The sequence below is a fragment of the Gigantopelta aegis genome, chromosome 1, assembly GCF_016097555.1.
Source record: "Gigantopelta aegis isolate Gae_Host chromosome 1, Gae_host_genome, whole genome shotgun sequence".
NCBI lineage: Eukaryota > Metazoa > Mollusca > Gastropoda > Neomphalida > Peltospiridae > Gigantopelta > Gigantopelta aegis.
Window position 1 is genome coordinate 21,038,407 of NC_054699.1, and position 27,811 is coordinate 21,066,217.

Here is a 27,811-nt window from a genome sequence, read left to right on the forward strand (position 1 = left end):
TGGTTAAGGACCACACACATTTTGAGAAGAAACCCGCTGTCGCCACTTCATGGGCTACTCTTTCCGATTAGCAGCAAGGGATCTTTTATTTGCGCTTCCCACAGACAGGATAGCACAAACCATGGCCTTTGTTGAACCAGTTATGGATCACTGGTTGGTGCAAGTGGTTTACAACTACCCACTGAGCCTTGCGGAGCACTCACTCGGGGTTTGGAGTCGGTATCTGGATTAAAAATCCCATGCCTCGACTGGGATCCGAACCCAGTACCTACCAGCCTGTTGAGCGATGGCCTAACCACGACGCCACCGAGGCCGGTACATATTCAACGTATACTAAAATTAGACATCGTGGGACATAGATTTTTAAAATGTTGCAAGCGAGACGTAGTGTCACGGGGATCCTATAATACCCGTAACTGAATGAAACACGATTGTCCAAATATCTCTCCTAACTGTATATCTATTAGATCTCTCTGTAACAGGCAGTTATACCCGCTGGCTCGTCTAGGTATGATCAGAGATAAGATCTTATATAAAGTATATATTATTATAGCACGTTTAGTTCACTAGAAAACACAACAAAAACACAATACACTTTGGAATCTGCATTAACCTACGCTGACAAATGTACTGCCGCAGTAGTTAATTAACAACAACAAATAATAACAACCCAGAACTGATCACTTAATTAGTTAATCTCTAGGTGTCTAGTTTACACAATATGCTAATCACTTCACCGTGACACAACACCCACACGTGTGATAATTGAGAAACGCTTCCAGGAGAACTTAATTAATAAAGGAATTACAACTCTATTCCTAACTGGTTAATTTTTAATTAACCCTTACTAGTCGTTCAATAACCTTGTAATACAGACTTAATACTGGTACCTATCACAATAAAGACAATAACCTACAGTTTACCTAGGTCCTCTAGGATGACTGGCTAAGCCTTAATCATTATTTAGAACAGTGAGCCTACAGTATACTGCGTCAGATGACCGGCAGCACCGTCTAAATAATATTGGTATAATACAGTATTAAAATATTTAAAGTCACATCAATCACATCAAGGTTATACACAGAGCAGAAATAATATTTACCAGTCCGGACGGCCTAACCTTCCCCCTGGAAGCCTTCCTATGTTTATCCCTGATATCTCTAAAACCCTAGCTATTTATCATAAAACCGAATATCGCCTGGGGGTACATCGCGGTCCTCCCCCATCAAGTGATATTTCCACAGCGACCACGCCGGCATATTTTTCTTAGATGGTCAGACTTATTGTCGCCAGTTCGCTAGAGATTCCATGGTCGCGCGGAGGCATTACGTAACTACTGGCCACATGGCCTCCGCACCTGGGCTGGGTGTGTATTATAAAGTACAACTCGACGACCGTCGCGCAGAAGTATTACGTAACAAGGTACCCACCTGGGCTTAAGTGCATATTGGAACTGCACACGGCCCTCTAAAACAATTAATATCGCCACAGGCGAAAACAAAATTAAGAGCATGTTCCGTCACACGTAGCCTATTGGTAAAGCGCTCGCTTGATGCGCGGTCAGTCTGGGATCGATCTTTGTCGGTGGGCTATTTCTCGTTGCAGTCGATACACCACATCTGGTATATCAAAGGCCGTAGTATGTGCTATCCTGTCTGGGATGGTGCATTTAAAAGATCCCTTGATACTAATGGGAACATATAGCGGGTTTCCTCTCTAAAACTGTAGGCCTAATATGTCAAAATTACCAAATGTTTGACATCCATTAGCCAGTGATTAATAAATCAATGTGCTCCAGTGGTGTCGTTAAACAAAACAAATGTTTAACTTTTAAAAGGGTTTCCTTTACCAGTATTTGTCTTGATGAATATCAGACAAACTAGAATGTAGGAAATTTCAGAGTTTACAACAAACACCATTATTTAAACAAACTAGCTTTATACCATTTGATGCTAATGAAATCAAAAAACAAAAACAGTTTTAACAATTTATGCTAGTGAAATGTTAACATTTTCTTACGTTGGTATAAAAAAAACAATCATACAAAGCAATGCTCCTCAACAAATTGGTTTGATCACATATGATGCTAATGAAATGTCAAAATGTTCATGGTTTACACAAATGCGTGTGCAGAGGGAGGCTTTCGGTGCTGAAAGCGATAAAAAAACCCACTAAAAAAACCCCACCACATTTTCAGAGCAGCATGACCCAACTCCCTTCCCCAAACTTCATTCGTCAGTCTTGACACCCCTTTGTTGCAGAATTTCACCAAACACTTTTGTCTTTACAGACTGACTTAATAGCACTCGATACTAATGGAATGATACGATTTATAGATATGAGAACTCTATTAACTTGCCCATATTCAAAATAGGTTCAGGCACGCCCACACCGGACTTAGCCTCTGACTTCGCCAGTGACCAATTCCGGGGCAGAAAACACGTGCATGGTTTACAGCAAAAATTGTGCTTAAGAAATTGGCTTTGGGACATTTTATGCTAATGCAATTACATTACTAGTATATCATGGTTTACAACAAAAACATTCGTTCAACAAATTAACAAACTGACTTTGTAACACTGAATGTTAATGTATCACAGGGAGACCAGTTTCGGTGAGCATAACACGAAGTTCTAAAGCATATCAATATTTATAAACAGACAGTTGTTATTCAAATAGCTACCTTTTAATTAGTATTTCTATGTTTCAAATAAGAACTAAACTGGCCGCTAAAGTAGCTAAGTTTACCGCACGTGCGTCTCAAACTGTAGCATGCATCAGCCGTAAATATGTTAACTACGTAACCCGTTTCGGTAAGTAAAACGTTTAGTGGTATAGCTTACAGCCAAACCTTTTCAACACAAAACTTTTCAGTGTTTTATCAAAACATGTAAGTTGTTGAAAAAACATGTACTTATAACAATTTATAAAAATGTATTTAAATATTTTAAGGTAAATTACAAAATAGTCCTCAAGAACCAATATTAACAGACAATATTTCAGAAAAACGAATATATCAATCTTGCAATCGTTTTATAAGTTGAGCAAATGTATGATTATAATGGTAAAATTGTTTGATTAAAATATAAGCAGCATTCTGAGTTTTAATAAATATATAAACAGACACCCAAAACGATATTTATGTAAAAGAATATAAGGACCATATATTTTTGGCAAGTATCTAAAGAGAGATTTGCAAGCAGATGCTGTGACAATCATGTTACTTCAATTATTAGATAGCAGTACAGTTGAGAACAGACAAAAATAGTTTTTCAAATTAAGTTTTCTTTCAAATGACAGCCTTTAAAAATCATAAATAAAAGGTATTAAGAAATGTGCCGTGTTTATGGGTGGGTTAAGTTCAATCTTGCTTAATTTGCTCGTTTTAAACTTATTTTTACGAACATTTCTGTGAATGTGACAGACATTTGTTTACTTTCAACATGCAAAAGTCAACGATGTTAGAAATCTTCAAATGTACGTACTGTTGCGCACAAACTGGGCAAACACCGAAACAGGTCCCTCACTTAAACAGGTCAACAGACGATAAATGGCACAGTCAACAACATACACATCTATTTAAGAAACTGCCTTTATAACAATGTGTGCTAATTAATATATAATGGATACGTAACAGACTTTCTAACAGACTATCAAATCTTCATTTTCCACAATTTGTGTTTACCGTAACAAATTTGCTTTACCATGCTACAGCAAACATGTGTTCAACAAATGGACGTCTTAAATGGCAAATGATAAATCTTCATGATCAAACATTTTTGTTGAACAAATTGGCTTCATGGTGCTAATGAAAAATCAGATGTTTGTCTTCATCTACGTTGTATTTCCTCTTGTTACTTTCAAACAGACGAACCAAGGCGTCCATGTACTGCCCGTGTAACTTGTCAATCTGCTCCTGCGAGGGGTTCTCTACCTTCGCCACCTCTATAGGTCGTCCAACTGCAGCAAAAGAAAAGAAAACCGTCAAAGGGGAAATTAACAAAACATCATACTTAAAGGGACATTCCTGAGTTTGCTGCAATTTTAAAGATGTTATCGACTAACAGAGACTTTTTAACGATTGTAATTACATATCAAATATATTTTTCTGCATAGAATGTTAGTGGCTGTATATTAAACGTGTTTCTGTTCATTCTAATATTTATACTAGGTTAAATTTTATTTTATTTCCTGAAATATTTGATTTCGTACGTACGAAATTATTTGAAGACAAAACCCTTTTGGTCTTCTTACAAATATTAACACGAACAGAAACACATTGAATATACAGACACTGATACTCTAAACAAGCAAATATAGTCGGGTTGCCAGATGCCAAAATTTGACCTAACCTTGAACTAGGGTACATACGATGTTTTATGGGGTTTTATGTCATTTAGGGTATCCTGAATCGGAAACTGTATGATGACACTTTGTCATCATTGAGCAATTTTTTTACGGCCATTTTAAAAACACCTCCCCCAGGCCAAAAAATTACTGTTTTTCAGTTAGGCCTATTGCATCATGCTATAATATCCTATAGGTACCAAGTTATTACAAGACTTCTAACTATTTAGATACATTTTACAAACATTAAAGAATTAAAAAAATATATATATAGCAACATGAAAGTGGAGTTTACTAGTAGCCATCTTGGTTTTCAAAATGGCCGCCATTGCAAATTTTATTTTTCCAATACTACCACACCCAGCCAAAACTAAACTTTGTTTTAAAGTGGTATAAAGGTAGTTAGACATGATTCCATGATCAATAAATACACATGAATATTTGTAATCTGTATATTATATATTAAAACTATTGTAAAATAACAATTGTATTTATTGATTATATGTCCAAGAACCACTTGAAACAACATCTTTCAAAAGAAATTTTACTAATGCCAATATTTCTTATAAAAATTTGAGACGTAGCTATATAAAATTATCTGCATCATATGTATGATATATAAGGTGAACTTTCTTACATATGTAAATGCAGGCATATTAAAATAAACCGGTAGGTGTCAAATTTCATTGGCTAATATAACGTTTACGCGGTCACATTTTGCACATTAAACACGGTACAGATGAAATAAAATATTTATGATAGTGCTTAGAAAGGGAAGTCTTAATCTCATCAATATTTTTGTAAAATACTTATACGGTTCCTTGCTTTAAATATCATTCTATGCACATTTTTGTGCTCATTCAGATCTTCCTTCGTTTATGGAAGCTGTAGCGCATGCACTAGTGAAGGCTAAACTACTTGCAGTCTTGCTATAGATGGTGTTGAAACCATACTCTGTAGACAAAACACTTTACAGTGATTCATGGTTGAATACACTCACGACTATTGTAACTTCTTTTGGAAAAATATTTTTGAAGAGATACCATATTTAATATGCTAATGGAAGATTCGTAATCGTCACATCACACACTTTTAAATGTTTATAGTACTTTTATATATTAGTAGATTAACGCATATTTTTGTCAGACTTTATGGGAAAAAGTTTTATTTTGAATGCGAAGTCCTTCTACAATAATCACCAAATTTTAATTAGCAATCTCCTTCTTTGAAACATAATTTATACTGTAAAATGTGATATACATTTACGATGTCATTATCGTTCTTCATCAGTGTAATTTTCATCATGCATAGTCTTTAGGAGTATCACAAATGTCCAGTGCCATACATTGTCAGAAAATGGTGCAAGATAATCCTTGACATTAACAGTTATTCCTGAGCAGACATTTTAGCAAAGCAGTCACATACCATTATTCCATAAGCACTGGTGGAGCACACACCAGTACAATGACTGGGTGTGCCATTTATAATGTCCCACCCACAGTCAGATATATTTACATGCCATGGGTTCTGTTAATCGTCAGCTTTCCACATCATGGTTTTAACTTGCTTGATGTACTCAGTCAATGCAAAATGAGTAGGAAGCAGACTTTTGATTTTGGGAATGTTTCTTGTACTTGTCAATAAATACATGCATGTATGTATATATGTAGTAGGTGATGGTGTCATATCATATAACAGCATACACTGCAAGGAACTGGAGAGATTTGTCACCAAAACAAAAAACAAAAACACATTGCTGGTATTCTTCTGCTGAAAGTGGCAATATTTTGTTCAAATTTACATGACAAAAGCCTAAGGTCAAGTGATTAACATTACTGCCACAGCTTAAAAAAGAAAACTTGGGAGACCAACCTGTCCAAGTACTTGCAGTATATGACATCAATTGATGTAACACAGACACCTGCCTCTTTATTAAGGGCTGTATCAGTAATGTTGAAGCACAGCATTGGTCTGAAGGTACATATCGGTATACATATATAACGACGGTTTGGTAGTTTGCTATACAAAACGAAACAATGTAACATTTGTTTGAAACACACCATCTTCACAGGTAATAAAGTCTACAGGTCGCTCTGGCTGAGCACATCAAGCTAGCAAATTTACAAGGCATGCTGTGAAAAGCTGCCGATCACCAGAACTGAATGTGAATATATCCGAAATTACAAACAACACACCCAGTCATTGTACTGGTTTGTCTGCAGTAGAGCGTATGGAAGTAATGACATGTGCATGTACTGCTAAAAATGACTGCTTCAGGAATAAACTGTTCATGTCAAACAGCAGAGTTAACTTGCAGCATTGTTTGCACATATATGGCATAGGACATGCAACAAGCCTCAAACCATGCATGATGGAAATGACTGACGAAAAACAGTAATGTCATGATACATGAATATCACATTTCACTGTAAATTATATATCAAAGTAGTAGGCAGCCAATTCAAATTAGGTGATTATTTCAAAGAGACTTCACCATTTAAACGAAACTATTTTCCAAGAATATTTGTTTCAGTAATCCACATAACCAGTATAAAGATTGACAGGGTGTACGTAACATGATGATTACGAATCTTCCATTAGCATATAAAAGACGAGAACAATATTTCTGCACAGATTCCAAAAGAGGTTACGAAAGTCGGGAGGGTATACAGCCATATGCTAAAAACTTACAGCTTCGTTAAATGAAAGTACATGTACCTCTGAATGAGCTCCAGGATGTGCACGGAACGATATTTCAAGCAAGGAACCATAAGTATTTAAAAATATATTTCTCAGATTATTTAGAGAAAAACGTCCCTAGTGTTAACAAAGTTATTTAATCTGTACCATATTTAAGATGCATAGCGTAACCATGCAATGCAAACGTTCCATGGCCAATGAAATTTGACAGCTACCGGCTTATGCCTGCATTTACATATGTAAATAATTTCACCTGATATATGATACATGTGATTCAGGTGATTTTATTAATTTAACAATTAATTGTTAAATGTTTAAAACATGTAATTTTACTTTTAAAAGTACTCTTCTATTTCCAGGTTGGTTTTGGACCAGATAACCAAGATATACATTTCTTTTAAAAGTATAGCCTGTTATATACTCTTCAAAAGAAGAAACGCAAAACCACATTGTCGTAACATTTGGAGAATTGATTTAATTATTGAATGGTGAGTCCGATAATTACCAAATGTTGCAGGATTGTTCACAATTCACTCTAGTCCATTGTGAGTAAGTGATAGGACACACCACCAATGTCAAGGTCATCTGGAGTCAATACCGGGTGTGGCCTCCGCGTGTGTTGACAACTGCCTGGCACCGCCTGCCCATTGAAGCAACCGGAGTACGGATGACGTCCCGGGGGATGGTGGCCCACTCGGCCTGCAAGGCTGCTGCCAGCTCGGGCAGGGTCTGGGGCTGTGGTTGTCGCTGTCGGAGGCGTCGGTCCAACTCGTCCCATAGATGCTCAATGGGTTCAAATCCGGTGATATCGATGGCCAAGGAAGGACATTAATGTTGTTGTTCTGTAGGAAAGCCGTTGTGAGACGTGCTGTGTGAGGCCTGGCGTTGTCATGTTGGAACACTGCGTTGGCGTTGGCCATAACTGGAACGATGTGTGGCCGGAGGATCTGGTCAATGTCTGTGTAAGGCCTTGTGCATTCAGGTTGCCCTGCACGTGGACCAGGTCAGTTCTGCCAGTGGTGAGATGGCTGCCCACATCATGACACTACCCCCGCCGAATCTGTCCACTTCCTGCACGCAGTTTGCCGCATAACGTTCACCACGACGCCTATACACGCGACATCTTCCATCATGACGTCGGCAGAAATCGGGACTCGTCACTGAACCACACCTGTCTCCATCGCAGTTGAGTCCATTGTCGATGAATCTGGCACCACTGCAGTCGGAGTCGACGGTGTTGTGGTGTTAAGATGACACCTCGAACTGGATGTCTGGCACGAATTCCTACCTCACGTAGGCGGTTCCGTACGGTCTGGTCGGATATCCTGCGCAAACCTGGTATTGCTGCGGCTGTGGAGGTGGCAGTAGTCAATCGTTCCCGAAGGTGGCGTACCCGGATGTAGCGGTCCTGCCCGGGGGTAGTGACCCGTGGTCGACCGGATCTAGGGAGGTCACGTGTTGATCCATGTTGCTGGTAACGGTCCCACAGTCTGGAGATGGTGCTTGGGGACACATGGAATGCCCTGGCAACGGCCGTTCTGGATTCGCCTGCGTCTAGTCGGCCGATGGCATTGTTTCTCTGCGGTTCACTGAGACGTGGCATGTCCTGGATTGTCAACTGTCGGCCAGATACAGAGGCCAGGCAAGCGAACACCCTGCACTTTTATCTGTCGGTGTTCATGTTGCACGTGCAGACAACGCACGTGCAGTGGTGACATGGTTTGCACGTGGCTGCGTTTTTGCGAATATTCACATTTTTGGAACTTTATTCTACAGTAGCTGCGTTTTATCGAATGTAACCGTGGGAATGTGTTTGGGACATGCAATGACCTTATATTCACAAAGCATGAACCGGTAGGAAACATAAAATCGGAGTTATAACCCATTTGTACCCTTTTGCGTTTCTTTTTTTGAAGAGTATATATTACAATATTTTTAGTATATGGCATCTCAAAATTGGTAACATTTTGTGTTCTGGTTCTAAAGTTTATTAAAGAGACTGACCTGTTTTTTCAGATCTAGCAAGACTTCTGTTTGTTTCCATAAGCATACGTGATGGGGGCAGGGAGCAACTGCCCACCCTGTGCTGGGGATAATCCCTCAAATTCGGGCAAAAACATTAGAGATATTCGGGCAGAATGAGTTAGCCTGAAATGTGTTCATCATGTATTTCCATCATTTTAACCACAATATTACTTGTAATCTGTTTGGCAGTAATGCTAATATAAATAAACGTTGGTATCCATATTCGTGCATTTGTATTCAATTCGGGCAAACATCAGCCTGCCCCACCAACAAAATAAACACACATCCTGTTTTTCGGGTCTTTTAAAACACTATCTTACCTTAAAATGTTTTACATATAAAAAATTATACGAATAAATAAATCTGGAATGACCTTTGGTCGCAATGTTATAAAATTTCGTTTGGTCGTTGGAAAAAATTATAACTTTTTACCTTCGAAATTATTTTAGACAAAAATCGATATTGAAATACAAAACATTACAATGTCCAAAAATACATGGATTATATTATAGAGATAATCATATTCTAATCAAAACACATAAATAAATAAAATTTAATTTTAATGATGCATTAATATTTTATTTGTCGAAAATGTTTTTAAACGGCTACCTTGCCAGGTGTAAATTAAATTAAATTGGGATTTTTATTTTAAATCTGTTATTTTTAACTTTCTTCTGTGAAAATCGTCCACCCAAAATGTTACCATTTTCATATTGACCAATACAGATTACAAATAGTCTTGCTTGTATAGTGAAAGCATGCCCACCTACCTGTATACAGCTTAAAAAAATTATTTTATTTGCCTGGGTGCGGTAATATTGTAAAAACAACTGTTTAAATGGCGGCCATTTTGAAAACCAAGATGGCCGTCAGCAAAAGCCCCTAAAATGTTGCTATAGTGTTTTGGGTTTGTTGTATTATTCTTTAGTGTTTGTAAAAGGTATCCAAATAGGTATGGGTCTTATAATAATATTGTACAAATAAAACATTATAGCATAACGCAATGGGCCTAACAGAATAAAACCTGTATTTTTTAGCCTGTGATGGTGCTTTTAAAATGACCGTCAAAAAAATTGCTCAATGATGACAAAGTGTCATCATGCAGTTTCTGAATCAGGAGACCCTAAATGACATAAAACCACCATAAAACATCGTATGTACCCTAGTTCAAGGTATAGCCCTTATTCTGCCCGACTAATATATTTAAGATGTAAGTTTAATCGTAGAAATATTTTATTAGTCGGAAACATCTTACAATGCAGCAAACTCGGGAATGTCTCTTTAAAGACAGACTCAAGGCAGCTGCCCTGTTAAAGAGACTATCCCGAGTTTGCTGCCATTGTGACATGTTTCCGAATAATAAAGTCTTTTAACGACTAAAATTACATACTAAATATAGTTTCTTGGGTTTTTTAAAATATACATGCACATATAAGAATAAAATAAAGATCGACCTATCAAAAACACATTTAATATACAGCTACTGATATTTTATGCCAAAAAAAAGAAGAGTATTTAATATATAATTTTAGTCATTAAAACGTTTCTGTTAGTAGTCAACATCTTAACAATAACAACAAATTCGGGACAGTCCCATTAAAGGGGCATATCCTAGTTTTTAAACACTAAGGCATATTTTTTTACTATTAGGGCCCTTTTTGATAACTAAAATCATACTTTACTTAGATTGTATTGTTTAGATTATCCATTTCCGTATATTCGATGTATTTTTGGTCATCCTGGTGTTTTTAATATCACAAAATGTATTTCTCATATTTTTAAAAACGCACGTGCGTCTGAGAAGTAACAGTTATGGAGTCGAGTTTTAGTCTATTTTAGAGAGTATTTCACCATTTCAAAGTCTGAGACTCATGTTTCACTCAATTGTAACTTTATTCAAATGTGTTACAGGTTTGTAGATTAACTAAACTTTTTTTTTCATAGGCTGAAACTAGGGTCTGTCCCTTTAAGAGTATCACGTATTACACGTGTTACATATATAAGTTAAAGTTTGTTTTCTTTAACGACCACTAGGAGAGTGATTAATTATATTAAATTATTCAGATACTAGTATTATATATTTGGTAATTCTGACACACAGTTTTCAGAGGAAACCCGCTATATTTTCCTATTAGTATCAATAATTCTTTTATATGTACGTTCTTACAGACAGAACAGCACACATCACAGCCTTTGATACAGCCGTCATGTGGCACTGATTGGGACAAAAAAGAAAGAGAAAATTATGTTTTCAACATTTAAGGCCTTTTCATCATTTGATGCCCTTTTTAGTATACCATCTAATTTGCTCGTCCTTCCACTATTTTTGTCACCATATGATCCTTTATTCTTTGGTGTATTGGTCAAATCTTTATGGATTTGCTTGTGGGTTACATCTTTCAAATGAATATTTATTTGAGCTGTCTGTCCGTGACAATGGCTTCATGCAAGTTAATAGTTTGTTTGCAGTAGTGAAATACGATAAATCGGTGTACTGACCTTACACCTCCCCATTAAATCTCTAAGTGGGACTTCATAACGAGTTGTGAACTCAGGCCCGTACGCAGAAATTTATATGGGGGTGCGTAACTGACGGCCCAAAGGGCCGGAGTTGTTAGGAGGCTCTGGGGGCATGCTCCCCCGAAAGTTTTTAAAATCTAGAATGCAAGAGATGCATTTTCCTGCATTCTGGGAAGTAAATTTGAAATGTTTTTTTGCCTCAAAATATTTTTTACACATCCACGGATGGACCTCAGCAGACTATGGGGGTGCGTACGCACCCCTCGCACCCCCCTGCGTACGGACCTGTCGGAACCCAGTGTGCCCAACACCTAGTACCTACCAGTCTTATGTCAACGTATCAGTCTTATGTCAACCTACCAGTCATATTTCAACCTACCAGTGTTATGTCAACCTACCAGTCTTATGCCAACTTATCAGTCCTATGCCAACTTATCAGTTTTATGTCAACTTAACAGTCTTATGCCAACTTATCAGTCGTATGTCATGTCGCTTAACCACTACCGCACCGAGTCCGGTGTATTAGGGGTGAGGGGCGGATTTTTAAAGGAAAAGTTAAAATTTAAATTTCTTTTGTTTAATAAGACCACTAAAGCACATTGATTTATTAATCATCGGCTATTGGATGTCAAACATTTGGGTTTTTAAAAAATCATATTTAAGAGAAAAAAAACACGCAAAAAATTTTTTCATCAGTAGCAAGGGATCTTTTATTATACACCATCCCGTAGACAGGATAGCACATACCACGGCTTTTGATATACCAGTCGTGGTGCACTAGCTGGAACGAGAATTTTAACGAACTGCCCAACTTACCGACAGTATCCATGCGTCTTCGGTATGGCGTCACACCGAACGTGTACTGGAACATCCCACGCCCGTGAATGGCGGGAAGTGAGAAACCGAACACGTGCGTCAGTTGGTTCTGGATTTTCCGCAGAAACGACCCGTCGGGATTCGGAATCTGGTTAAATAGATCGTTCTCTCCAAACGTAAACACTGGGCAGATGTCAGCTCTGCAAAAATACAAATACGATTACGAATGCGTTTATTAGGACTGGTTAGGTCAGGTCATAGGGTTTAACGTGCAAATTCAGAGCAAGCTGTTGTAGTGCACGCCTGTCGTGGGCGAAAGTTCTTGTGTGAACAAGCGCTTGCGTCCAAGATAGGACAATTACAGGGATTTCCCGTATTTAAGCCCACGCGAAATTAAGCCCATGGGCTTAAAAACGGAAACATTTTTTCAAATTTAAGCCCATGGGCTTAAATACGGATACAAATTTATAGTTACCTCCCTACGTCATGTTTTTAAAAAAATGGAGGACATAAAATGGAAGATTTAAAACAAAGTATTCAAAATTAAGATTTTGGATATATTCTCATTAAGAGAAGGCAAAGTTACAGTTGTGGGAGGGGGCGTAATCGTTACTATTCTACGTTTTGATTATTTCCGCTTGATATTCGATATTTGCATTCTTACCAATCCCTTCAACCACAAAAAAAACATATTAGAACCTCAAGCACATGTGCCTCCAATTTACTATTTATTATGTAGTGTATACAGCAATCACGTAGCATTACTGACGAAACACCATGTTACATAGACATGACTGGCATGACGAGTTTGGATTTTGCTGGCAATAAAAATGTGGACTGTGTGAACACTGGTCACGAGAAAAACAGATTTACTGTTCTTCTTTGCATCTGTATGGATGGACACATTCTAAAAGTGATGGTTATTTTAAAGGGAGTAGTTAATGTTCCCAAATGTTCAGTACCCAAAAACATAACTCTGTTTGTGCCAAAAGGCGGGTCAATGAACGAGCAGTTGATGCTAAACTCGATTGAGAATGTTTTCAAGTCACGTGGAAACGTTTTTTTCCAACGAGCCATCCCTCTTGTTAATGGACAGCCACAGAAGTCGTAGCACAGATGTCGTCATCAAAGCTTACGTTAACACCAAAATAATCCCACCGAAGACAACACCATATCTTTAGCCTCTGGATGTTTCTGGAGGTGTGAACGGCCCATTCAAAGCTGAGCTCCGAGAGTGGATGGACTGGTTAATAAATGGTCCCAAACATTTCACCGCTGCAGGAAACAGAAAGAGACCATCTTATGAATGCATCCTACAGATGGGACTCAAATGATGTCTCGTCGATTCAGAAATCAACTGTTACTCGATCGTTTGAGTTGTGTGGCATTGCTGAGAAGGGTAATACTGTATTCATACATCTCCTGAATGGAAGACTCCGTCAGCTATTGGGATTCCAACTGGGATTTGAAGAAACCTGTGCCATGTCCGATGAAGATGATGATGATAGTGACCATGATGACCAGTTTGAGCGATATTCAGAAGACGAGATGGACCCCCTGGAAGCAAGGAATTCTAACTAATCGGCCATAAGTCGATCAAAAAACGATTGACAAGTTAACAGTTACATTGAAATAGTTTTATGAATATTACATGTTTTTATTTCACGTTTGTAGTTTCAAATAAAATGCGCGCAGATGACTGACGTCAATGAGAATCGTGAAATGGACTTTATTATTAGGCTGTAACAATTTCTGAGTTTAAAAAAATTCTTGATAGTTTCATCATGTCACTGTTTTCACATATCCACGTGTAATTGAAACCGAATTATTCGTTTTATATATTTATATTAATCATGTATGCAAAAGGTTCGCGTTATATTTGTATCAGTGGTCACGCATACCATTCTTTGACACCCAACAGCTATACCATTTTGACGTTTGAAGTTTATTTGATTTTATAAAGTTCATTTTTCAAAATAGTGGGGGAAAAGGCTGTTAAGTCCGCTATATTAATAAATACTATTTACAATTTCCCAATAGTTAGCCCCGTTTCTTCAGTGGGTTACAGTTTATAAAAACAGCATGTTCCGAATTTATGCCCTGGGCTTAATTACGGACAAAACGTTACCGTCTTGAAAGTGGCATTTTCCGTATTTAAGCCCGGGGTTTAAATACGGAAAATCCCGGTATTAGGACTGCCGATCATTTCATTATATAGTGCAGGAGCGGATCCAGGATTCTTTGCAGCAAGGGGGTCTACATGCAACTACTTATGTGGAAGTTGTATAATGGCGGTGAATGTACTTTAAAGTATGTGGGGATAACGTGAGGAGGGGGTTTCGTTGTGAGCGAGGGATTCAGACCTACTCAACCACCCCCCACTCAACCACCCCTGGATTCACACTTCCATCGTGTTACACACACACCCTACTGGTAACATAAATCTTCTGATAAAGAAAGAAAAGAAAGAAATGTTTTATTTAACGACACACTCAACACATTTTATTTACGGCTATATGGCGTCAGACATATGGTTAAGGACCACACAGATATTGAGAGAGGAAACCCCCTGTTGCCACTTCATGGGCTACTCTTTTCGATTAGCAGCAAGGGATCTTTTATATGCACCATCCCACAGATAGGATAGTACATACCACAGCCTTGACAGGATAGTACATACCACAACCTTTGTTACACCAGTTGTGGAGCACTAGCTGGAACAACAAATAACCCAATGGGTCCACCACGGGGATCGATCCTGGACCGACCGCGCATCAAGCGAACGCTTTACCACTGGGATACGCCCCCCCCCCCCCCTCCCCCTCTTCTGATCAATGTAAATGTGTCTGTCAAACAAGCATTCGGATAAAGCAATACATGTCCCCTACCGGGCACTATAAACTTTTGTAGGCCCCTATCTGCTAAGTCCAAGAGCCATAACTGTGTGATAAAATGGGTAAATCGTCACGAAAGTCAAACTTGATCTGTAACAGAACATTATAAAGTTATACACATAATTTCATCACAATATCTTGAGGCATTGCTAAAACAATAAAAGGTTTAAGGGCCATAACACTGTAAAAAATGGGTAAATCGCAATGAAAATCAAACTTGATCTGTATCAGTATTTCATAAAGCTATAAACAAAATGTCAGGTCAATATCTTCAAAGCATTGTGGGGAAACAAAAAACATTCGGAAAACTATATGTGCGACAGACGGAAAGAGATGAAACCTATGGTCAGTCCCATCTTTCTGGGGGATTTTGTAAATAATTTCAGTTTGGATGACGTAAGAAGAAACGTAAAACTGTTTGGGACCCCCCCCCCCCCCCTAAAAAAAAAAAAAAAAAAAAACCCCACCCCAAAACCCCACAAAAAACCCCTCCTATTTCTGTGTGCAATTTACAAAACAATTGGTTCAGAAATAAATAACTTAGCTAGGGCGTAGCCAGAGAGGAAAGCAAAACGCCGAGGAAAACCCAGACCTGTCAAATAAATATCAGTGTCATGGGGAAAATAAAATATATCTGGGGAAATTCCAGACGAGGCAAGCGCATCGTCTGCTTCACGCTGGCTACGCCATTGCTTGAAGAAAAAAGGCGTTTCCAGTGGGATGGAATGTAGTAGGGGACTAATAAGTATATAATAACATACAAATCCACTACAGAAGTAGTCTATTCAGGTAAATGCTAATACTCCAGTGGCAGAACAGAAAAGCATGTTTTAGGGTATGTTTTATCATTGTGTCTGGTAGATTGGACCTTCCTGAACATATTTCAGCCGGGTGACAAGCTGTTACCCTTGAGCAATTTGTTTTACAGCCTAAATTCAAAATGTCCGCCACCAAATATTGGTTTTTGCCATATCTTTGCTAGTAATGGACATAGAAGGCTGATTTTTGTGGCAAACTCCAGTTAATAATTTTCCCTATTTCTATCATTTATTAATTATTACTTTTTAACGACAATGCTCGTTATACTCACCCATATCTTAACGCCAGTTTACAGAATCCTTTACGGTTGAGCATCTTCAGTCTGAACATCCCTGGCTTGGCGTCCAGGGCCTCAACAGCGCCCCCTACCATGATCGCGAGCGCATTGCCTGTCCCAGGCTGTGTTAACAGGTAGTTGATGCTTTCTTTCGATATTTCAGCTACACCTGATGAAATTATACTGAAACTTATTAAATAGCTTTTAAACAGTATTTATTCAGCAACACATTATAATGGGATTAGTCAATAGCCTATATTAAGACCTTGGAAGAGGAAAACCAAAATCTGATACCAACACATAAAAGCTTCCCTTGATGGCAGCAATGGATCTTTTATTTGCACTTGAGCCACATATTCCATAGTTTTTACTATACCAGTCGTAAAACAATGGTTGTAAAGTAAAAGAACGCCAATGGTTCCACTTATGAAGATCGATTCCTCTACCCTTCAGTTCTGACGATCGCTTTACCACTAAACTATTTTCCACGTCAAACAAGAGGAGGGTTACTACCGGTAGTAATTACCCCCTAACCATTTTTATTTTTGCATTTTAATAACCTTTATATTAACTTAAGAACTCTAAACGTTTTGATCAAATAATGTAAATATGCAGTCTTGATTAAGAAAGTATGTATGTGATTTTGTAATTTATATTTTTCATCAAGACCTGACCCCACTCCTGTATATCTGCCACTGCAGACCGTGAAACTCACCTGTCATCATGAAGTACTCCCTAAAAACGGGAAACATAAACTGTCCAGCCAGCACCAGAAGGTACGGACGTATACCGGGAAACATCTTACTGAAATTCGTCCCTTCGGTCGCATAGTTACCAAAATGGCTGATGCACATAACACCGTGAGGGTGACAGGCAAAGATGTAGTTTTTCGCTGGATCTAAATCCACGGTTTTGTGAAGCTTCAGAGGGAAGTAATTGCAGTAATGTTTCCATATCTTCCAGTTCCTCGCCCACAGAATCCTGCGTCCACCTCTAGCACTCGTCTTGTGGTCGTAGATGTACCAGGCCAGGTACAGCAGCGGGATGTAATAGAACCGGGTGAAGAGCAGGTATATGAAGAAGAAGAGGAAGCCGAACCCAAAGCACATGAACGAGAGGGTGAACTGCCATACGGCGAACGTCTGAAGGCGACGCTCAAGAGGAACGTTTAGAGGAGCAAATTCGATTCCAAGAATCTTCATCTCTGGAAGAAAAAAAAGAGAGAGAGAGAAGGAAAAGCAAGAACAACAATATGTTTATTTTAAGGCGAACTTGGGTCTCGCTCTGACAAGTTTGGCGCTTCAAAATGTAGTACTATAGCGCGTAATCTATGTCGTCTGTTGCCCGATATAAAGTTCGCGCCAACACAGTCGCGGTGTTTTGTCACATTTGATTTGAAGTGCGTTTCATTTTCGACTGGTACCATACTCGCCAGACACAGACCCAAACTCAGCTACGGTATGTTTAGGATCAATCAATCAATCAATCAATCGTTCAATCGTTCAATCATTCGTTGCCATATAGGAACAACAATATCAAACAGCAATAACATAAAAAAAACAAAAAACAAGACATGTTACAATGAATACCGACCGTAGTGTTCTTTTGAAACCAGGGGTGCAACAAGACGTGTATATATATATATATATATATATATATATATATATATATATATATATATATATATATATATATATATATATATATATATTAATATATCTTCAAAAGAAGAAACGCAAAACCACATTGTCGTAACATTTGGAGAATTGATTTAATTATTGAATGGTGAGTCCGATAATTACCAAATGTTGCAGGATTGTTCACAATTCACTCTAGTCCATTGTGAGTAAGTGATAGGACACACCACCAAGGTCAAGGTCATCTGGAGTCAATACCGGGTGTGGCCTCCGCGTGTGTTGACAACTGCCTGGCACCGCCTGCCCATTGAAGCAACCAGAGTACGAATGACGTCCCGGGGGATGGTGGCCCACTCGGCCTGCAAGGCTGCTGCCAGCTCGGGCAGGGTCTGGGGCTGTGGTTGTGGTCGCTGTCGGAGGCGTCGGTCCAACTCGTCCCATAGATGCTCAATTGGGTTCAAATCCGGTGATATCGATGGCCAAGGAAGGACATTAATGTTGTTGTTCTGTAGGAAAGCCGTTGTGAGACGTGCTGTGTGAGGCCTGCACGCAGTTTGCCGCATAACGTTCACCACGACGCCTATACACGCGACATCTTCCATCATGACGTCGGAGCAGAAATCGGGACTCGTCACTGAACCACACCTGTCTCCATCGCAGTTGAGGCCATTGTCGATGAATCTGGCACCACTGCAGTCGGAGTCGACGGTGTTGTGGTGTTAAGATGACACCTCGAACTGGACGTCTGGCACGAATTCCTACCTCACGTAGGCGGTTCCGTACGGTCTGGTCGGATATCCTGCGCAAACCTGGTATTGCTGCGGCTGTGGAGGTGGCAGTAGTCAATCGTTCCCGAAGGTGACGTACCCGGATGTAGCGGTCCTGCCCGGGGGTAGTGACCCGTGGTCGACCGGATCTAGGGAGGTCTCGTGTTGATCCATGTTGCTGGTAACGGTCCCACAGTCTGGAGATGGTGCTTGGGGACACATGGAATGCCCTGGCAACGGCCGTTCTGGATTCGCCTGCGTCTAGTCGGCCGATGGCATTGTTTCTCTGCGGTTCACTGAGACGTGGCATGTCCTGGATTGTCAACTGTCGGCCAGATACAGAGGCCAGGCAAGCGAACACCCTGCACTTTTATACTGTCGGTGTTCATGTTGCACGTGCAGACAACGCACGTGCAGTGGTGACATGGTTTGCACGTGGCTGCGTTTTTGCGAATATTCACATTTTGGAACTTTATTGTACAGTAGCTGCGTTTTATCGAATGTAACCGTGGGAATGTGTTTGGGACATGCAATGACCTTATATTCACAAAGCATGAACCGGTAGGAAACATAAAATCGGAGTTATACCCCATTTGTACCCTTTTGCGTTTCTTTTTTTGAAGAGTATATATATATGGGCTAGAATAACTTCCTTGCAGGCGTCAGAAAAATGTCAGCAACTTGAAGTGTGGAACAGAGGGTCTAATTTAATACGAAGCTATTAATTCGCTCTTTGAATAACGTGGGATTTAAAAATATATATATTTTGAGGGGGGGGGGGGGGGGGGGGGGTCGGGCACCATCTCAGCTTCAGAGATGGGTGAAGGTGGCGTGGGCACACAGCCATCCTACTGCTTCCAACGCCTATGGAATGGCACTTCAATCAAGTATGATAGGACACAGGTTCAATCCTTCCCATTGGACTATTTTTCATTAAAGCAACTGCTACACGATTGGTAGTTACAGGACATGCAGTATGTGTTGTGACAAAGACAAGGAAAATAATGTTTAATTGTTTAATAACACCTCAGCACATTTTAAATTACTCATATTAGTTGTAGGGGCGAGATATAGCCCAGTGGTAAGACGCTCGCTCGATGCGCGGTCGGCGTGAGATCGATGCCCGTCGGTGGGCCTATTGGGTTATTTCTCATTCCAGCCAGTGCACCACAACTGGTATATCAAAAGCCGTGGTATGTACTACCCTGTCTGTGGGATGGTGCATATAAAAGAACCCTTGCTGCTAAGCTAAAAGAGTAGCCCATGAAGTGGCGACAGCGGGTTTCATTTCTCAATATCTGTGTGATCCTTAACCATATTTCTGACGCCATATAAGCGTAAATAAAATACGTTGAGTGCGTCGTTAAATAAAACATTTCTTTCTTTCTTTTTCCTATTAGTTGTTTACATATTTTGACACGAAAATGCCCAAATCTGGATAACAATGTTTATTCACATATTGTATGTAGAATGCTGAAAATACATGGTGAAAAGGTTTTGGGCCAAATAATTTTGCCCGAACGTCTCCGATCTATTTTACCTGAATGCTTAGATTTTCTCCAGCAATGGAAGGTGTATGTACCTGAATGCTTTGATTTGCTCCAGCAATGTATGTGTGTGTGTGTGTGTGGGGGGGGGGGGGGGGGGGGGGGGGGGGGGGTCGTCAGTTGACGGAGGCATATGACAGGAAACGTGCTGACGCTACTCTACAGGCTATTCTTTTTTTTATTAGCAGGAAAGGATCTTTTATATCAAGAATCCTACAGACAGGATAGAACATACCACATCCTTTGTTATACCAGTTGTTAAGCAATGGATGGAAGAGAAATAGCTGAATGACCCCCCCCCCCCCCCACCACCACCACCACCACCACTACCACTGACAAGGATCCATCCTAGATCGCATCTGGTGAGCACTTTATAACGAGGCTACGTCCCACCCGTAGAGAGATTAAATGAAAGAAAAACAAACTGGTTTTAGTGTTGGCCTGACCCAATCTCTCATAAATGATAAAGTACATGTACCAAAGAAATTCATGCAGTTTAACATTGAACAGTGCTACACCAACACCTCTCAGCTGCTGTTAGCTGTATGCACACAATGACAACAATGGTAAAACAAACTGCATAATTATTATTCATATTATAAAGTTTACTCACTGAAGTACAATGTGCAATGAAGACAGCACAACACTTGACACACAAGCCTGCACACTTCCTACGATGTCGATGTGAGTTACATACCTTGACTAAATGATAACAGTGCCAACCTGACCTTTGACCTGTCAAAGCTCACCAGGTCACATTACATAAGTATAGAGGCTGAGCAATCATTATCTGTCATATCTGAACCACTGGGTAATCCTCATCATGGATATGTACATGTATGTCTAACATATTGTCAACTGTAAAAAAAAAAAAAGCAATGTCTAAACAAATTTCAGGGGCGTAGCGTGAGCTGGACCTGGCGGGGTTCGAATATGAACCAAGTGGACCTTTTCTATTTTGTTTTTGCACCACCAGAAACTCCATATGTATAAACCTGTATGTTTTAGTTCTGAAAGCGGACCATTTGCTTCGGGGGGAGGGGTTTTTTTCGTCCAACACCCCCCCCCCCCCCCAGCCTACGCCCCTGAATTTGTTTTGTTTGACACCACCAATAAAGCACATTGATTTATTAATCATCTAGCCAGTGCACCACGACTGGTATATCAAAGTCTGTGGTATGTACTACCCTGTCTGTGGGATGGTGCATATAAAAGATCCCTTGCTGCTAATCGAAAAAGAGTAGCCCATGAAGTGGTGACAGCGGGTTTCCTCTCTCAATATCTGTGTGGTCCTTAACTATATGTCTGACACCATATAACAGTAAATACAATGTGTTGAGTGCATCATTAAATAAAACGTTTCTTTCTTTCTTTCCAATATATGTAAAAAGAAAGCAATGTCTAAACAAATTTGTTTTTGTTTAACACCACTAGAGCACATTGATTTTTAAATCATTGGCCGTCGGTGGGCCTATTACATTGGGCTATTTCTCAATCTAGCCAGTGCACCACGACTGGTATATCAAAGGTCATGGTATGTGCTATCCTGTTTGTGGGATGATACATATAAAACATCCCTTGCTACTAATGGAAAAATGTAGCAGGTTTCATCTCTATGACTCAAAATGACCATATGTTTGAAATCCAATAGCCGATGATTAATAAATCAATGTGCTCTAGTGGTGTCATTAAACAAAACAAACTTTTCTTCTGTTATTAATCATCGGCTATTGAATGTCAAACATTTGGTAATTTTCACATATAATCTTAGAGAGGAAACTCACTACATTTTTCCATTAGTAGGAAGGGATTTTTCATATGCTCCATCCCACATACAGGATAGCACATATCACGGCCTTCGATATACTAGTCATGGTGCACTGGCAGGAACAAAAAATAGCCCAGAACAACAGCACATTTGGCGAGTGCTTTACCATTGGACTATGTCCCACCCGAGACTTAATCAATAGGGATATGCATAGCTAATGCAGAGATAATTTATATGCACTTTCCCAGACAAGACAGCACATACCACAACCTTTGATATACCTGTCATGGAAAGTGGTTGGTTGGGGGGGGGGGGGGGACACCTGTCGAGGTTTGATCCTACAACCCTAGCTTTACCACCTGACCTACATCCGTGCACCGTATACCGATATACATGTACATAGATGTTTATAAAGTAATGCAGATTTAATATCTCGGCATACTTTACCTTTGTTTGATACCCAATAACCAATGTGTAGTTTTGTGCTGGGGTGTCATTAAACATTCACTCGTTCATTCAGTTTCATCAGTACCCGTTACCACGGGTGTTCAACAGATGCAACTTAGTGTAGAATGTTAAAGAAGACACCTCCTGTCATCACATAGGCTACTCCTTTTATCAGCAGTAAGGAATCTTTTATATGTACCCTTGCATACAGACCAGACATTAATTATCGTTATGGAATATTGCAATATAAAAATCTTAATGACTTTGTCAGCAGGGAATCGATTCCATGACTATACTAGAAGAGAGCATTCAAACCACAAGGTCTACATCTCTCTCTCTCTCTCTCTCTCTCTCTCTCTCTCTCTCTCTCTCTCTCTCTCTCTCTCTCTCTCTCTCTCACACACACACACACACGGGCCAAGGCGTAGCCCAGTGGTACAGCGCTCGCTTGATGCATGGTCGGTTTGGGATTGATCCCAGTCAGTGGTCAAACGCCATATAACCGTAAACCGTAAACATTTCCTTCCTTCCTTCCTCTCTCTCTCTCTCACACACACACAAATGAATGAAAAAGCAGTTTACACACATTATATTATTTATTTCTATTAATGATAAAAGTTATTCCACAGGCAGTGACATGTTGTATAATATACAGTAATAATGAAGTGGAAGAAATGCATAAGAACTAACAATATTCTCAGTGAGGTACATGAAGCATGATCAATGATATTTTTTTATACAAAACTAAATATAGTGGGCTGAAAGTAAGAAGCCTGTTTTTTTCTTAACCGCTGGTGTTTACGTCTGGGAAATACATGTAGTTACACACATGTAAGTCAAAAGCAGGCTGCTTAAATTGGGCCCTGTATGTATCTGTACAGTAGTTTTAAAAAAACAAAAACAAAAAAACCCACCCAAAAACATTCCACACATGACACCCATATTGCATTGTTAATAACTCCACCTTTAATTTAGCATCAACGAAATATTTATATTAAACTGAAAAAGGATTTTTTTTTTTGTTTTTTAAACAATATGCTCAAGTGTTAAACATAAATATATATTTGTCCATTTGAACCCCCAATCTCCCCCCCCCCCCCAAAAAAAAAAACCCCCAGATCTCCTTCCCCTTGGGAGCTCAGCTCATTTGTTTTCAGTGTACTCAAACTTCCCCTTTTTAGAATTGTATGATCCCCCACCTTTTTTTTTCTCCTTTTGCTTTTGATACAAAATCATGGATCCACCCCTGGTATTATTAAATAATGTATATTATATTATATTACTATATAATAGCAAAGTTGTATGTACAACTTACACCAAATGAACAATATGAGGTGTTGAGAAACATTCATTTTAAACACTAGATCATATCAAAATTACTGTTACCCCTAACAGCTGTGTTTAAACAATGTGCTGGGAGTATCTTTAAAAAAAAAAAAAAAAAAAAAAAAACCCCACCAAATTGTCCTAAAATACTTTTTCAAATAACAAATTTGCCATTACTCATAGCTGTGACATACATATCGCTGATGACATAAGTTAGATGTTGACATGACTGCCTATATGATGTTTTTTTTTATTGCCCAACAGTTGCGATGTCAAAGCTTATATAGTGAAGCACTGATTATGACGTCAAAACGTATCTAGGGGGAGAAATGTGTTTTTTCTTTCCCAAGGGAAAGACCATCTTTCTTTCCCCACTTCTCTCTGCCCATATGGGTAATAAAAGCTAATCCTGAACAACAGCAAGGTCTCTTTTATACACACTTTTGCTACACAAGACTGCACATACCATGACATTTGATATATTCTAGGTCTATTTTGAGATTAAATGAAAGTTTCAACACCTCAGGATGAATGAAAACGTCAAGTACTGGTCATTCTACTGTTGCAATATGGATCTGAATTTATTTATAAATAACTAATGTAAATCTGAGATGTGATGTTAAAAACCCATACCCATACTTTTTTTCTTCTTTTTTTAAAAAGGAAAAACGATAAAATTCCCCAAACAAACTACAATGTATATTAATAATGAAAATGCAGGCCTGTACTTGTTTTAATCACTTTTAATCTACCTACAATCATTTTATGAAATACATTTATTATCACTAATACAGTTTTCGCATAAATACCATAAAGGCACCAACAAATAACATATATCACAATGTCAGCTGATCATTCAAGTCTGTTGACAACTCTGATGTTTTACCTCCAACAAACTCAGTTATCAACAAATGGATTGCTTCACAAGGTTTTTTTTCCGTCTGTGGTTATGATGTAAGCTGCTTGTTTATCCCTGAGACTCTACAACAACTGATGTTATTCTACGAGTTTAATTCGACAGCTCGCTTTAACCAGAGATTTATTAGTGTTACAACTTAGGACTAAAAAAAAATAAAAATAAAATATATATATGTGTTTCCAGGAACCTGACACACCCTAGAAAAAAGCTAACACTAATATTTTGTTTTAATGTTGTTCTTTTTTTTCATTATTTATTTTTTATTTATTAATTCAAAAGACTACGCACATAGCATTTTATCTGGACCCAGTGCTGAATTAAGTACAATGAAACCCCTCTGAACTGGACACCCTCAAAACCAAGAAAAATGTCTGGTTTTAAGAGGTATCTGGTTTAGAGAGGTGAAATTCTATACCGATTTTTAAAAAGGGACCATAATAAAAGTCTGGGTTTGAGGGAAATCCAGTTTACAGAGGGTCCGGTTTTGAGAGGTTTCACTGTATATATATATATATAAGTGAACCAACCCTAATCATTTTTGAAATGTTCCCAAAAACTTTCAAAAAAATATTTTAGGTCTTAATTCAAGATAACTGATAACAAGGTATAGCATTTGTTAAAAATATATTCTCCTGCTTAAAATAATGATTCTATCACATCTAATAACCTTAAATTTATTTCTGAAAGTATAAATCTGTCTGGCACTTCACAGCTCAAAATGTTATAATCAAAGCAACTTTTATGTTCATCATCAATTGAGTTCTTCTGAATTGGCATACATCTTAATCATTCAGTAAATGTGCGATTTAAAAAACACGTAGCCCGTCTAAATTACTAAATGTTTGACATCCAACAGCCAATAATTAATTAATGTGCTCCAGTGGTGTCATTAAACAAAACAAACTTCTGAAGGGTACATGAAAAATTCCAGTAACATCAAAATTCTGGTGTAAGCCAAACAGTCACAAGAGGATAGCACATACCATGGTTATGAAATACCAGTCATGGTGCACTGGCTGGAACGAGAAATAGCCCAATGGGCCCACCCACCTACCACACATCAAGCCAGCGCTTTACCACTGGCTATGTTCCACCACTGCCCCATAAGCATGAAACTGTTTTAAACAGATGTACTGTACATAGTATCTACAGGAACATGCACCTTTAATGATACTACTCGAGTCTTTAAAGGGACAGATCTAGTTTCAACCCATGAAAATTAACACTAAGTTTAGCTAATCTACAAACCTGTAACACATTTGAATAAAGTTACAACTGAGTGAAACACGAGCCTGTGACTTTGAAATGGTAAAATACCCTCTAAAAAAACCCTAAACTAGTCTCCATAACTCTCAGTCACATGTGCGTTTTAAAAAATATGAGAAATGCATTTTGTGATATGAAAAACACCAGGATGACTAAAAACACTTCGAATGTACGGAAATGGATAATTTAAACAACAAAATCTAAATAAAGTATTATTTCAGTTATCAAAAACGATTCTAATAGTCAAAATTATGCTCTAGTGTTTAAAAACTACGGTATGTCCCTTTAATAACATTATCTCCAAGTTCACTACATTTGCACAGAAAATTAGGATGGTTTCTTAAATTTTAAAACGAGCAAAATTAAGCATCAAAATAAGCACATTGTCTGGTAAGCTTTAACAGACACAGGTTACCAGAAATTACCAACTAACATCGCATCAATCTAATTAAAATTAGCTCCACTATTACATGTGAATCTAACAGCAGCCAGTTGGAGCTCATGTCCACCAATCAAAACCTTACTTGCAGAATCATGCCAGTGATTTAAAAATAATTTGAAAACATTCCGAATTATCCTGAGGGTATACGATATGTTTCATGTGAATTACGAATGCCTTATTTAGACCTTTAGAACTAATTTTAATCAGATTGCTAACAACACTGCGTAGTCTCCAATGTCCAGGTAACATTTCGTCTGTAAATAATAATTTAAATATTGACCAATCACACTTTGCCTTTTATAACATTATTTGGGAGCATACATTCTAAAAATATCGGGCGAGTCTATTTTAGTGGCCGCAGTTCAGCGAACCATACCAATACATACGGTCTTCAATTTAACATTAATTTTTTTTTATTTTATAAAATAAAACATGTTTTAAGGCATTCGTAATTCACACGAAACATGTTGTATACCCTCAGGATAATTCGGAATGTTTTCAAATTATTTTTTAATCACTGGATTCTGCAAGTAAGGTTTTGATTGGTGGACATGAGCTCCAACTGCCTGCTGTTAGATCCACATGTAATAGTGGAGCTAATTTTAATTAGATTGATCATCGCATAGTCCTTGCAAGTCGCTTTACATTACACTGCGAGATTGCAAAGTTGTGACAGTTTATGGTTATGACATTTATATTTTCATTATTATTACTATAAAATTCCTTCACACACACACACTGCTCATTTATTAAATTCATTATTGAAACTGTTCTCATTGTACCGATACTTGCATGTGCATCTTATATTCAAACAACTCACAATTTATCATTTAGATGGTAGTATTTTTGTTACCAAGACCTAGACAACAAATATCCATTGTCAACTTTATTGGCATTTGGTAACCCCCGGTAACCTGAAGAATTATTCTGGACTTATTTCGATGCCTGTAGAAAGTGTTGACCCCAGTGAACACAGATTGAGTGAAGAGTAAAATCTATGGTTAAAGTTGCAATCCATTAATTTAATTTTTCAAAACACAAACATAATTCTGTCTTAATAAACTATATTACTATTTTTGGATATACTCACAGGGTTTCTGCCAGAAAGAAATGTTTGGGTATGGCGCACTGGAAATGAATATTTACAATGTGTGTGCTGAATGCAACTGCAGTTGACAGGGCATGGAGGGCCTCCCCCAAAAAAACAAGAGAACCGATGAGGTACACGATACACCCATCCATAGTTCATACAGAAATTTCAAACCTAAATTTAGGAGCTTTTTAGGGACTTTTA

At 38.5% G+C, this 27,811-nt stretch overlaps 1 protein-coding gene across 1 annotated transcript; it reads right to left on the minus strand.

Moving 5' to 3' along the window:
* Positions 1–3,578: 3,578 nt before the first annotated feature.
* On the minus strand, positions 3,579–21,038 carry LOC121392636 (2-acylglycerol O-acyltransferase 2-like). Its single transcript, XM_041523783.1, has 5 exons — positions 20,963–21,038; positions 17,114–17,602; positions 16,393–16,567; positions 12,409–12,608; positions 3,579–3,960 (listed from the first exon to the last, which is right to left on the minus strand). The coding sequence occupies exons 2-5, from the start codon at positions 17,598–17,600 to the stop codon at positions 3,806–3,808; spliced, it is 1,017 nt and encodes a 338-aa protein (XP_041379717.1). The 5' UTR covers positions 17,601–17,602; positions 20,963–21,038; the 3' UTR covers positions 3,579–3,805.
* Between the last annotated feature and the right edge of the window lie 6,773 nt (positions 21,039–27,811).

Coding starts and splice junctions, on each gene's coding strand:
- LOC121392636 (XM_041523783.1), bottom strand. CDS start 17,600: ATGAAGATTCTTGGAATCGAATTTGCTCCTCTAAACGTTCCTCTTGAG. Junction 16,568..17,113: donor GGAGTACTTCATGATGACAG/GTGAGTTTCACG, acceptor TAATTTCATCAG/GTGTAGCTGAAATATCGAAA. Junction 12,609..16,392: donor AAACTGGCGTTAAGATATGG/GTGAGTATAACG, acceptor GTATTTTTGCAG/AGCTGACATCTGCCCAGTGT.